A 14,266-nucleotide genomic window follows, 5' to 3' on the forward strand; every position below is an offset into this window, starting at 1 on the left:
TCAACAGCACACATCACATCGATAACAATTTACATCAAACGTACACCCTTTATATAACTTTCAAAGTTATAAAACTTATGTAAAATTATATCTAATATGTTCACCTTGAATCAATGACGTAACATTTTGTACTTGTACAAGAACAGGTTGCAATTGGATGATTGGTTATTATCTGATATGTTCTAATTACTTTTCTGACGTAATACAAACACCAAGAGGCTACATGCATGATGATTCAACTTACAAGGCAATCGAATACAATAGTTAGAGCTCGTTTAATCTCAGGCAGTGCATAATATATCCTTGTCAGAATGAAGGTTTAGAATGAATATTTTCTCCAACATAGTTTATTGCAAATTGTAATGGTGGTAATAGATAGTATATCTTGAGACTGGGTCAGATTTGTTCAATAATTTGTTTTAAAGCAGTAATAACACAGTTATTCAATTAAAACTCGATGGCTTCCAGAAATCTGTTGACGTATATATGACAAGTTCACCCAGGGACTATTAACAAAGACAGAAACACATTGTTCGTGCAAGTTAAGCAAAGTTGAACCTTGAATTAAAAATATTGATTAAGCATCTAGAGGAACCTAAACAAAATAAATTAAGCTTACCGCGGACTACAGATGACAGGTGATCGTGAGAGTCTATCTGCTATAGTTAAGATTTACATGGCATATTTCTCACTAAACTACTCACCGTATCTCTGTTCACAATGGGTTCCCATGAATGGCAAAGGACACTGACATTCATAGTTAGGAACACTGCCAACCACTTTGCATGTAGCACCATTCATACACGGATGACCAGCTGCACAGTCACTTCCTGATATGACAGATGATTCAAAGGTTAACTTTTCTCTACAAACCATCATCCGGTCAGTAATTACATACATTTACCTTAATCTGTCTTCCTTTACAAGGGGCAAAGTTGTTCTATACTCTAGTTGGTTTGACAGTGCTATGTTGTTTAGACTTATATTAGGAATACTTTACCATGAAGGTTATACAATACTCGGGCTATATCACAACGAGGATACGGATACTCTTTATTTCACTCACCTACTGTTACCTTATCCAAACATAGCATACAACCACCATTGAAGCAGCACATCTGTCCATATCCACAGGTGTCACCAGGACGACAGTTACTGACACAATTCATACTTGAAGATACCGTATACACAGGTGGGCAAGTTTCTAGAAATATAACTTTGTGGTCAAAAACTTGGAAACCAATACTAGTAAGATATCAACATCTATGTGACAGTTCCGTTCTGGAATCTCTTGAAAGAATTCTAACATGTGTTTGTTTTCGGCCGTGGTCAGAGAAAACTCACCATATCAAACGAACGTGTGGTCAGGTAAAGGTATATGATTCATGTTTGCCTTTTTAAACTTGATTGAATAAATATCTATATTTCTATGCTGTAAATGTGTCTGAATATTTCCATTTCATGTATCCAATAAATTATTTGATTGCATTGATTGCAGTAAAATTTAATGAACATGATAGATAAAGTTATATTTTATGACATTGCATCATATTGTATTATTTTGAATTGTATTGCATTGCACGGTTGTGTTGCATTGTATTGTATTTCCGCCAACAAATGCACATTTTCAGCCACGTTAAGTGCAATATCTTTGAGTTATCTTATACACTACATATACTCGTACTGGATCACTTTTTACATCACGATCACATTGTTATTGACAGGACACGATATAATCACAAATCGTATTACCTTCTAGGCATGCCATCTCCGTACACACCCATTGACCATATGAGCAAGTACTAGTGAGAGAAAGACAAACTAAATGAGTATACAAGCGTATTCAGTAGAAAAATTTAAAATGTTAAATCTATAAGATAATTAACACTAAAATACGATATGATTTTGGAATTTAGTTATGCTTATTTAGCATAGTCCAATTTATCAAATCATTAGAAATTCAATTTTGACTACAGACAATTCAAATATTTGGCTAGGAACACGCAAAATGGATTCGTGACATCAACGAAGTGAGAGGTCGTCGGCTAAAATCAGAAGAAAACAAACGCCTTCCAGACTTACCATGTGTTACAATCTTCCTGTCTTGTGCTGCCATGCTCGCACACTGTAACATGATATTAAAGACAATTTAACTAATGCCATAGAATTCACTATTCTCTGTTTGTCATATCATAATTGTATGAGTGGTCGTGCTTCGATACAAATAAAACATGCTTCTGTTTCTGCGTTCATTTTTAACTGGGGGAGGGGAGCGGTCTTTTGGAGTTGAACATGGGTTTTCTCAAACTGCCCCCCCCCCCCAAGCTCAAATGACCAAAGCCACAATGACCCCCTCAGTAACCCCCACCCCCGACACACACAAACACCCCTGTATATTTTTAATATATCATGTTACTATAACACCATATAAATATAATTGATTGTTGCTACTTATTAAGAGAATACATTACTTTTGTTTTTTTTGTTTTCTTGTATGTTTAAAGCAAGAGTCTAACGGAACATGTAATTTCGTCTGGGTATCTCAGTACACAGCATATTCCATAAGAGACAATAGTTACTTGCAATTTATACAACTCTTTCTTTAAAAATTAGTATTTACAAACATAGCATACGTTGACAGAAAGCAACATAATTTTTTTTATAATGCTACTTGTGGTACATGATATACATGTTTGTGGTATTATGCACTGCAGTAAAACATGACGAAACAAAATGTATAGAATCCAATATAACTCTCTGTGCAGTGTATTAATACCAATAGTGCATTATTTTGAATATTTTATGCCTTCCGTTTATACATTCAGATTTAGCTAATATCATAATGCTCCTACAATTTCATTCAGAACAAGTTTTTATCTTGAGAATGACAAATGGTCAGTTCAATCACCAATGCCATTAATATATACCTGGTGCCAGTGGTGAATTTAATGAAAACGAAAACTAACTCTAATCTAATACACAACTAGCCATTGCTATATACCCAAATACTAAATGTTCGAAATCCTTATTCGATAAATATTGCATGTCACGTGGCACATATGCACATGTGCAAAATACAGATGGGGAGGGTACAGTAGGGGGGTATTCCCCTCCTACAGTACAACTCCTTTTTACAAATTACAGTTGTTCAGGAGTCATTTCACTGCACCAAAATGACACTTATCTTGTCATTTTCCAACGTGACCCCCGACCCCACTTCAAGTGGTGTTTTTCAAAATAACCTCTCCCCCGAAAAAACACCGCCCCAGTCAGTTAAAAATGCCCGGCCTATAATCCCCAACACTAATGTGTTACTTCTGGCTTTTACATATGGTCCCAACTATTCATACCTTCATCAGGCAATACAGAGCAATGTCTGCACATAACATCAAGTGGAGTGAATTTAACCACTCAAACCACTACAGGAGAAAATTGAAACAAACCCTACATACATACATACATACATACATACATACATATGTAACTACGTAGATATTTACGTACAGAAAAAGGCATTGCCACGGTTTAGGGTTAGGGTTATGGTTAGGGTCAGATGAAATGCATTTGTAGCTAGATGAAATCATACATACTAGTATTAGACATGTGAAGTCTATACTCGCTCATTTTAACAGAACAAAACAAGATCTCGATTGCCACTTTGTTTGTCAAAAATCCATATTTTATAATTGTAGGTAACTTTCCATGAAATAACACAGTCTGTTGACTAGGGCAGTTTCATCAAAACGTGACAAAAGACGGTACGGCACACGATTTTTATGTACATGGATGAACATACCTTGATATTTTCCAATTTGTCAACCTTAAGTTTTCTAATGTGACCTTAGCTAATGAGTTCATACAGAGTTTTATCATTGAGAATCAGACCACATATTCTTAAGTTGTTATCCACTGTCAGATATTAAGCTAAGAATTGAGTATATATCCCTCATCTCTACAGCAAAGTATTGAGTATATACCCCTCATCTCTACAATAAAGTATTGAGTATATACCCTCCTCTCTACAACAAAGTATTGAGTATATACCCCTCATCTCTACAACAAAGTATTGGGAATATACCCCTCATCTCTACAACAAAGTATTGAGCATTTACTCAGATATCTTATCAATCTGGGTGATTGAAAACCAGCTTATTGTTACAGCATTTACCCACCTACAGGTTGTTCACAATGCTGTCCTGAATAACCATTTGGGCAATAGCAATTAAACGTTGGCAGACCACCAATATAGCTTATACTGCATGTTGCACCATTTCTGCAAGGGTTGAAAAATGGGCACTCATTGCCTACAATGTAACAAAAGACCAGAACAATAGATTTAAAAAATGTGATAGTAAAAAATGAATATATGGTAGTCGTAGATATTCATAAAGTATCTTTTGAAATTTGAGTATAAAAGTGAAGGTAATCAATGTATACGTCATAAGGTTTGAATATACTCAGCACTGCGAACAGTACCCACCATAAAGTTCTTGAAGTTAGATAGCCTTCAGCAATAACGGGTTGGGGGAATTAGGGGGCGGGGGAGTCACATCAGTTCTTGTGGCAGGGAAATATTTAATAGAAAATGCGATGGTGGTCACATTTTACTTTGACTCAGTGTATTGTTTAAATTTGCATTTTTTTGTAATTTTGGCATCCCATTGCTTCCATCGGTTCTACATCACTGCTGCTACATCGGTTTGGGATAGGGTCGCATGAGATGAATTTATAGTCCTGGTTTAAAACATAAAGCATATGCTTTAACGTATAAAGTTATAAAATGTATGTAATATTGAGCATGGATGAAAATGATATTGAGTATTTGGAGAGTGCACATGTCAGTCAGTTCAGTCAGTTAGTCACTCTGAATGGTAGTCATGGGGTATTGTCATGTCTAATTCATGTTCTTGTAAGATTTAGAAGGTCATGCTGAACAATGTACTATAATTTGATTGACACTGGAACAAACTATAAGCTTACTTCTGTAGTTACATTTACGCGCTATGTTCAATATGTATCATCTACTCACAATGCGTTCCCGTGAGTCCAGGAAGACACAGGCATTTGTAATGAGGAGAACCACCGATCACTATGCATGTGGCACCATTCTCACATGGATGGCCAGCTTCACACATACTTCCTGAAATGACAAAAGGTTTAAATTAAAAGATAAACTCATATTTATCAAGATAGCCTATTTTGTAGTGATCAAGATGTAATCTGGAGTGATTTCACTCACCATTATTAACAGGTTGTATACAGGAATGCCCACATCTACTTGAAGTTGAACAGCATTTCATCCCATTGTCACAGCTGTAATCACCTTCACATATTTGTGTATCTGCGCATGCATCATACATGTCTTCGAACACTGGAGGGCATACTTGAACTGTAAGCGTAATGAAAACTATGATAAGATTGATAATACAAATTACTCGTTTTCATATCCATATATGACATATTGACATATTACAGAAATACAGCAAATTAGAATATACATCTAAACTTGAAATGAACATATCTTATGTTTCAATATATTGAACATTTTTAACGTGGTGTTAAGTAATGAAACTTCATGCTAGGCAGTTCATTAAGAGTTTTATTATAGAGAGTCAAACCACTGTCAGATATTATAACAGATACCTACCGGTCAGTCTGCTTTCACAGCGACGTCCGGTAAATCCGTTGGGACAATGACACATGAAATATGGATATTGGTCTGTAATGGTGCAGGTGGCGCCATTTTGACAGGAATGGTTATCAGTACATGTATAAGCTGTAGGAATAAAAAGGGGTGGATTATCAAGGCTCACAGACATTGAATTCTGATAAAGATACATGTAATTACTACCAAAATGAAAATGTTCACATGAGATACGAGTAAATATTTGATGGACATGCATACAAGTGGAACAGCAGAGGCCTGAAAAGTGGCCTAATTTTTGAGATACCGCAACCAGAAAATAACCAGCATAATATATATATCAGACTCTTTAGTAGAGTCTCAGGAATACGAAAATCCATGATGACAGAGCCAAAAATTATTACAAATTAATTTAGAGCACAATATATAGCATGGCGTAGGAAGAATAAGACCAACATGGATTTCCATATTCCTGACACTCTATCGAAGAGTTTGATATATATATTATGCTGGTTATTTTGCGGTTGTGGTTGACGTCAGAAATGTCGGATCTGCTGCAGCACTATACTCACTTTTGACAATGGGTTGGACACATTGCTGGCCACAAACGGTACCGCAACATTTCATGCCGTCCAGGCAAGAGTCATCATCGTTACAAAGGTCTGGGCATGGTGCACCATACATGTTTTGATCATAAAATACTGGTGGGCAGCCATAGACTTCTGTAACGATGGGAGAAATGGGGAAATATATACGAGGTCAAAGTAATATCATACCCAAACACCCTAACGAATTTGTTTGACAAGCATCAGTTCAAATTGTAAGAACACAAGGGTTTAGATTACCATACAAGGATACATGTCTAAATGAATTGTACCAGAATATGTAATAGTAGTATAACATAACCCTTTCTCTAATTTAGATTGTGAAACTAAAAAAGATATGTCTTGTCAACTGCGTAATAGTCTTCGTATGCTATACGACTATAAGAGTTGCTGGTATCTAGATAATCATAAATATATAGCTCGAATTGATGAAGCTGGAGTAATCGACACAGGCAATCATATATTGAACCACTGTGATTCTGAAAAGCCCTTTGAATTCATTTTTTGTGTACTGTCTTTCTTTCTTTTTTGTTCACTTTTAGAAAAAATGTTGACCCTACAACGTGCAATGTAATAAGTAAAGAGTTGCTGGTATCTAGTCAGTAACAAATATACTGCTCGAATTAACAGAGTTTGTGTAATCGATACAGAAATCCTATATTAGCCTACCCCTAATGCGTGTAGTTAATACAATGTACAGATCACAGCATAAATGACTTACCACTGACAATGTGCTTACTCAATTGGCCTAGTAGTTTTGGAGAAGAAGATTTTGGAAACATTTTTACGAAAAATGCTATGTTCAGACCTAATTTGCATAACAAAAAACTCATCAACTTGTCTTGAACAAACATATCTGCTCATCAAATGACACCTACACAAGAAATTTCAACTCGATTGGCCCGGTAGTTTTGGAGAAGATTTTTTAAAGCATCTTTACCAAAAATCCCATTTTTAGAACTACTTTGCATATTAATGACCCAGTGAATTTGTCTTGAACAAAGTTATATCTGCTCATCCCAAGACACCTACACAAGAAATTCAACTCAATTGACCCAATAGTTTTGAAGATTTTTGAAGCATTTTACCAAACATTATATGTTTAGACCTATTTTGCATAACAATTGCCCAAATACTAGTAAGACATCAACATCTATGTGACAGTTCCGTTCTGGAATCTCTTGAAAGAATTCTAAAAGGTGTTTGTTTTCGGACGTGGTCAGAGAAAACTCACCATATCACACGAATGCGTGGTCAGAGAAAACCCACCATATCACACGAACGTGTGGTCAGAGAAAACTCACCATGTCACATGAACGTGTGGTCAGAGGAAACTCACCATATCACATGAATGTGTGGTCACAGAAAACCCACCATAACACACAAACATGTGGTCAGGTAAAGGTAAATGATTCATGTCTGCCTTCTGAAAATTGATTGAATGTTTCCATTTCATGTATTCAATAAATTATTGGATTGTATTGATTGCAGTAAAATTTAATGAAAATTATAGCTAAATTAAGATTTTATTGCATTGCATCATATTGTCTTGTATTGTATTCCATTGTACTGTTGTGTTGTGTGGCATATCTTTGTATTGTATTGTGTTCTATGGTATGGTATGGTATGGTATGGTACGGTTTGGTATTTATTGTATTGAATTGTATTGTGTTAATATAATAATTAATAATATTTCCGCCCAAAAATGTATATTTTGAGACACGTTTCAAGTTGTACATATATACTGGTATTAGTTCACTTTTTACACCGTGATCACATTGTTGCAGACAGGACATAATATAATTACAAATCATATTACCTTGCGGGCATCCCATCTCTGTACACGCCCATTGACCATTTGAGCAAAAACTAATGAGAGAAAGACAAACTAAATGAGTATACAAGCGTATTCAGTAGAAAAATTTAAAATGTTAAATGTGTAAGATATTAACACTAAAATACGATATGATTTTGGAATTTAGTAGAATCTATCAAATCGTTATAAATTCAATTTTGACTACAGACAATTCAAATATTTGGCTAGGAACACGCAAAATGGATTCGTGACAACAACGAAGTGAGAGGTCGTCGACTAAAATCAGAAGAAAACGGTCGCCTTCAAGTCTTACCATGTGTTACAATCTTCCTGTCTTGTGCTGCCTTGGGTGTATAGTTGTCCTTCGTGCTCGCAATTCACTGTAACATGATATCAAAGACAATTTAACTGATGTCATAGAATTCACTATCCTCTGTTTATCCTCTCAGAATTGTAAAAGTGGTCGTGTTTCGATACAAAATAAAACAAGTCTTCTGCGTTTGAAGTTATTGCATTGCATCATATTGTCTTGTATTGTATTCCATTGTACTGTTGTGTTGTGTGGCATATCTTTGTATTGTATTGTGTTCTATGGTATGGTATGGTATGGTACGGTTTGATATTTATTGTATTGAACTGTATTGTGTTAATATAATAATTAATAATATTTCCGCCCAAAAATGTATATTTTGAGACACGTGTTAAGTGGTACATATATACTGGTATTAGTTCACTTTTTACACCGTGATCACATTGTTGCAGACAGGACATGATATAATTACAAATCATATTACCTTGCGGGCATCCCATCTCTGTACACGCCCATTGACCATTTGAGCAATAACTAATGAGAGAAAGACAAACTAAATGAGTATACAAGCGTATTCAGTAGAAAAATTTAAAATGTTAAATCTATAAGATATCAACACTAAAATACGATAGGATTTTGGAATTTTGTTATACCTATTTAGCATGGGTCAATCTATCAAATCATTATAACTTCAATTTTAACTACAGACAACGCAAATATTTGGCTAGGAACACGCAACATGGATTCGTGACAACAACGAAGAGAGAGAGTAAAATCAGAAGAAAACAAACGCCTTCGAGTCTTACCATGTGTTACAATCTTCCTGTCTTGTGCTGCCATGCTCGCACACTGTAACATGATATAAAAGACAATTTAACTAATGCCATTGAATTCACTATTCTCTGTTTGTCATATCATAATTGTATGAGTGGTCGTGCTTCGATACAAATAAAACATGCTTCTGTTTCTGCGTTCATTTTTAACTGGTGGGGGAGCGGTGTTTTGGAGTTGAACATGAATGTTGCTACTTATTAAGAGAATACATTATTTTTGGTATTTTTGTTTTCTTGCATGTTTAAAAGTCTACAGAACACGTAATTTCGTTAGGGTATCTCAGTACACAACATATTCCATAGGAGACAATAATTACTTGCAATTTATACAACTCTTTCTTTAAAAATTAGTATTTACAAACATAGCAAACGTTGACAGAAAGCAACATAAAATAATTTGGATAATGCTACCTATGGTACATGATATACATGTTTGTGGTATTATGCACTGCAGTAAAACACGATGAAACAAAAATGTGTAGAATCCAATACAACTTTCTGTGCACATTATGCTCAATATTTTATGCCTTCCGTTTATACATTCAGATGTAGCTAATATCATAATGCTCCTACAATTTCATTCAGAACAAGTTTTTATCTTGAGAATGACAACTTGATTAAAACACAAATGGCCAGTTCAATCACCAGTTAAAACTATCGACAATATACTCAGTGGTGAATTTAATGAAAACGAAAGCTAACTCTAACCTACTACACAACTAGCCATTACTATATATCCAAATACTAAATGTTCGAAATTCGTATTCGATAAATACTGCATGTCACGTGGCACATATGCACATGTGGAAAATACAGATGGGGAGGGTATAGTAGGCGGGTAACCCCCTCCTATAGTACAACTTTTCTTTACAAATTACAGTTGTTCAGAAGACATTTCACGGCACCAAAATGACACTTATCTTGTCAACGTGACCCCGACCCCACATCAAGTGGTGTTTTCCAAAATGACCCCCAACCCAGCTTCAAGTGGTGTTTTTTGAAAATAACCCTTCCCCCAAAAAAACACCACCCAAGTAAATTAAAAATGTCCGGCACCTAATCCCAGACAGACAGACATACATACATACATACATACATACATACATACATACATACATACACACATACACACATACATACATACATACATACATACATACATACATACATGCATGCATACATATATACATACATACGTAACTACGTACATATGTACGTACAGAAAAAGGCATTGCCACGGTTTAGGGTTAGGGTTAGCTAGGGTCAGATGAAATGCATTTGTAGCTAGATGAAATCATACATACTAGTATTAGTATTAGACATGTGAAGTCTATACTCGCTCATTTTAACAGAACAAAACAAGATCTCGATTGCCACTTTGTCAAAAATCCATATTTTATAACTGTAGGTACCTTTGGATGAAATTCAACAATTATTCGATTACAAAGAGTCACCCTGTATTTATGAATATACATCTATTCAGAGCTCCTTACAGATATATTTCATGTTACTCCTCAAATCTCAGACAGTGTCAAGCTCTCAACACATTATGTTGACTAGGGCAATTTCATCAAAATGTGACAAAAGACAGTACGGCACATGATGTTTATATACATGGATGAACATACCTTAATATGTTCCAATTTGTCAACCTTTCTAATGTGACGTTAGCTAATGAGTTCACACAGAGTTTTAGCATTGAGAATCAGACCACATACTCTTAAGTTTTTATCTACTGTCAGATTTTAAGCTAGGAATTCAGTACATACCCTTCCTCTCTACAACAAAGTAGTGAGTATTTACTCAGATATTAATCAGGTTAGTTGAATACCAGCTTATTATTATATCATTTACCCACCTATCATTTTTTTCTAAATCGGTTATCGGTTATTGGGAGAGCCAGGACTGTATTTCAGAAAATGGGATGGGGTGGTCACATTTTACTGTGACTCGGTGTATTGTCTAATTATTTTGTAATTTGGGCATCCCATTGCTGCCACTGGTTCTACATCTCACTGCTGCCACATCGGGTTAGGGTCTGATGAAATGCATTTGTAGAAGGTCGTAATCTTTAGTCTCTCATCTGTAACATCACAAAGAGTTATCCTGTATTTATGAATAGTCGTTTATTCACTGCTCCTTACATGTATTTCATGTTACCCATCAAATCTGAGATAGTCACAGTGTCACGCTCAACACAGTCTGTTATAGCAGATACCTACCGGTCAGTCTGCTTTCACAGAGACGTCCGGTAAATCCGTTGGGACAAAGACACATGAAATATGGATATTGGTCTGTAATGGTGCAGGTGGCGCCATTTTGACAGGAATGGTTATCAGTACATGTATAAGCTGTAGGAATAAAAGGGGTGGATTATCAAGGCTCACAGACATTGAATTCTGATAAAGATACATGTAATTACTACCAAAATGAAAATGTTCACGAGATACGAGTAAATATTTGATGGACATGCATACAAGTGGAACAGCAGAGGCCTGAAAAGTGGCCTAATTTTTGAGATACCGCAACCAGAAAATAACCAGCATAATATATATATCAGACTCTTTAGTAGAGTCTCAGGAATACGAAAATCCATGATGACAGAGCCAAAAATTATTACAAATCAAATTAAGTTAGAGCACAATATGTAGCATGGTGTAGGAAGACTAAGGCCAACATGGATTTCCATATTCCTGACACTCTATCGAAGAGTTTGATATATATATATATTATGCTGGTTATTTTGCGGTTGTGGTTGACCGGATCTGCTGCAGCACTATACTCACTTCTGACAATGGGTTGGACACATTCCCGGCCACAAACGGTACCGCAACATTTCATGCCGTTCAGGCAAGAGTCATCATTGTTACAAAGGTCTGGGCATGGTGCACCATACACGTTTTGATCATAAAAAACTGGTGGGCAGCCATAGATTTCTGTAACGATGGGAGAAATGGGAAAATATTTACGAGGTCAAAGTAATATCATACCCAAACACCCTAACGAATTTGTTTGACAAGCATCAGTTCAAATTGTAAGAACACAATGGTTTAGACTACCCTACATGGATACATGTCTAAATGAATTGTACCAGAATATGTAAAAGTAGTATAACATAACCCTTTCTCTAATTTAGATTGTGAAACTAAAAAAGATATGTCTTGTCAACTGCGTAATAGTCTTCGTATGCTATACGACTATATCATAAGAGTTGCTGGTATCTAGATAATCATGAATATATAGCTCGAATTGATGAAGCTGGAGTAATCGACACAGGCAATCCTATATTGAACCACTGTGATTCTGAAAAGCCCTTTGAATTCATTTTTTTGTGTACTGTCTTTCTTTTTTTTGTTCACTTTTAGAAAAAATGTTGACCCTACAACGTGCAATGTAATAAGTAAAGAGTTGCTGGTATCTAGTCAGTAACAAATATACTGCTCGAATTAACAGAGTTTGTGTAATCGATATCGAGAAATATTATATTAGCCTACCCATAATGCGTATAGTTAATACAATGTACAGATCACAGCATAAATGAATTACCACTGACAACGTGCTTACTCAATTGACCTAGTAGTTTTGGAGAGGATTTTGGAAACACTTTTACGAAAAATGCTATATGTTTGGACCTAATTTGCATAACACTCAACTCACCAACTTGTCTTGTACAAACATATGTGCTCATCAAATGACACCTACACAAGAAATTTCAACTCAATTGGCCCAGTAGTTTTGGAGAAGATTTTTTTAAGCATCTTTACCAAAAATCCTATTTTTAGACCTACTTTGCATATCAATGACCCAGTGAATTTGTCTTGAACAAAGTTATATCTGCTCATCCCAAGACACCTACACAAGAAATTCAACTAAATTGACCCAATAGTTTTGAAGATTTTTGAAGCATTTTACCAAAAATTATATTTTAGAACTAATTTGCATAACAATTGCCCAATCAATTTGTCTGGAACAAACCTATATTTGCTTATCAAATGACACCTACACACCAATTTCAAGTCAATTGACCATGCAGTTTTGTAGGAAAGATGAAAGTAGAAAAGTTGATGGACAACCAAATACGATGGACAACAGGTGCTGAAAGAGAGTCAACCTAACCCGTATCCGCTTAGCTGTCCCTGAAAGCGGAGCTAATAAGAAAACTAGTGTGAGAATCAATAAATCTCTTAAAATCAACTCTATGTATTAGGTATTTACATTAGAAATATTACTTTGTGGTCGGAAAGAAATACTAGTAAGACATCAACATCTGTGTGGCAGTTCCGTTCTGGAATCTCTTGAAAGAATTCTAACAGGTGTTTGTTTTCGGACGTGGTCAGAGAAAACTCACCATAACACACGAATGCGTGGTCAGAGAAAACCCACCATATCACACGAACGTGTGGTCAGAGAAAACTCACCATGTCACACGAACGTGTGGTCAGAGAAAACCCACCATAACACACAAACGTGTGGTCAGAGAAAACCCACCATAACACACAAACGTGTGGTCAGGTAAAGGTAAATGATTCATGTCTGCCTTCTGAAAATTGATTGAATGTTTCCATTTCATGTATTCAATAAATTATTGGATTGTATTGATTGGAGTAAAATTTAATGAAAATTATAGATAAATTAAGATTTTATTGCATTGCATCACATTGTCTTGTATTGTATTGTCTTGTCTTGTATTGTACTGTTGTGTTGTGTTGTGTTGCATGGCATAGCTTTGTATTGTATTGTATTGTATTGTATTGTATTGTATTGTATTGTATTGTATTGTATTGTATTGTATTGTATTGTATTGTATTGTAGTGTATGGTATGGTATGGTATGGTATGGTATGGTACGGTATGGTAGTTATTGTATTGAATTGTATTGTATTGTGTTAGTATAATAATTAATAATATTTCCGCCCAAAATGTATGTTTTGAGACACGTTTTAAGTGCTACATATATACTGGTATTAGTTCACTTTAGTTAATATATTGCTCAAAATAAAAATTATTTAAGTTTAACTCATCCACGGATAGGCAGACATGTCAAAATAATCTTCCCAGG

General features: G+C 35.3%; 1 protein-coding gene across 8 annotated transcripts in view; it reads right to left on the reverse strand.

The window, feature by feature from the left end:
- Positions 1–14,266, reverse strand: part of LOC144453723 (uncharacterized) — a 60,698-nt gene that overhangs the window by 38,083 nt on the left and 8,349 nt on the right. For 7 of the 8 annotated variants that reach the window (XM_078145061.1, XM_078145059.1, XM_078145064.1 and 4 more), the window contains exons 5-19: positions 11,995–12,144; positions 11,431–11,559; positions 9,182–9,224; positions 8,860–8,909; positions 8,379–8,445; positions 8,069–8,118; positions 6,217–6,366; positions 5,648–5,776; positions 5,240–5,389; positions 5,030–5,140; positions 4,173–4,304; positions 2,083–2,125; positions 1,753–1,802; positions 1,067–1,204; positions 705–830 (exon numbers count right to left, since the gene is read on the reverse strand). In XM_078145061.1, coding sequence (XP_078001187.1) covers positions 705–830; positions 1,067–1,204; positions 1,753–1,802; positions 2,083–2,125; positions 4,173–4,304; positions 5,030–5,140; positions 5,240–5,389; positions 5,648–5,776; positions 6,217–6,366; positions 8,069–8,118; positions 8,379–8,445; positions 8,860–8,909; positions 9,182–9,224; positions 11,431–11,559; positions 11,995–12,144 — 1,518 coding nt within the window. Of the gene's footprint in view, positions 1–704; positions 831–1,066; positions 1,205–1,752; positions 1,803–2,082; positions 2,126–4,172; positions 4,305–5,029; positions 5,141–5,239; positions 5,390–5,647; positions 5,777–6,216; positions 6,367–7,483; positions 7,610–8,068; positions 8,119–8,378; positions 8,446–8,859; positions 8,910–9,181; positions 9,225–11,430; positions 11,560–11,994; positions 12,145–14,266 lie in introns of those variants that run through there. The other variant, XM_078145063.1, reaches the window with a different exon arrangement.

The sequence above is a fragment of the Glandiceps talaboti genome, chromosome 2, assembly GCF_964340395.1.
Source record: "Glandiceps talaboti chromosome 2, keGlaTala1.1, whole genome shotgun sequence".
Taxonomy (NCBI): Eukaryota; Metazoa; Hemichordata; class Enteropneusta; family Spengelidae; genus Glandiceps; species Glandiceps talaboti.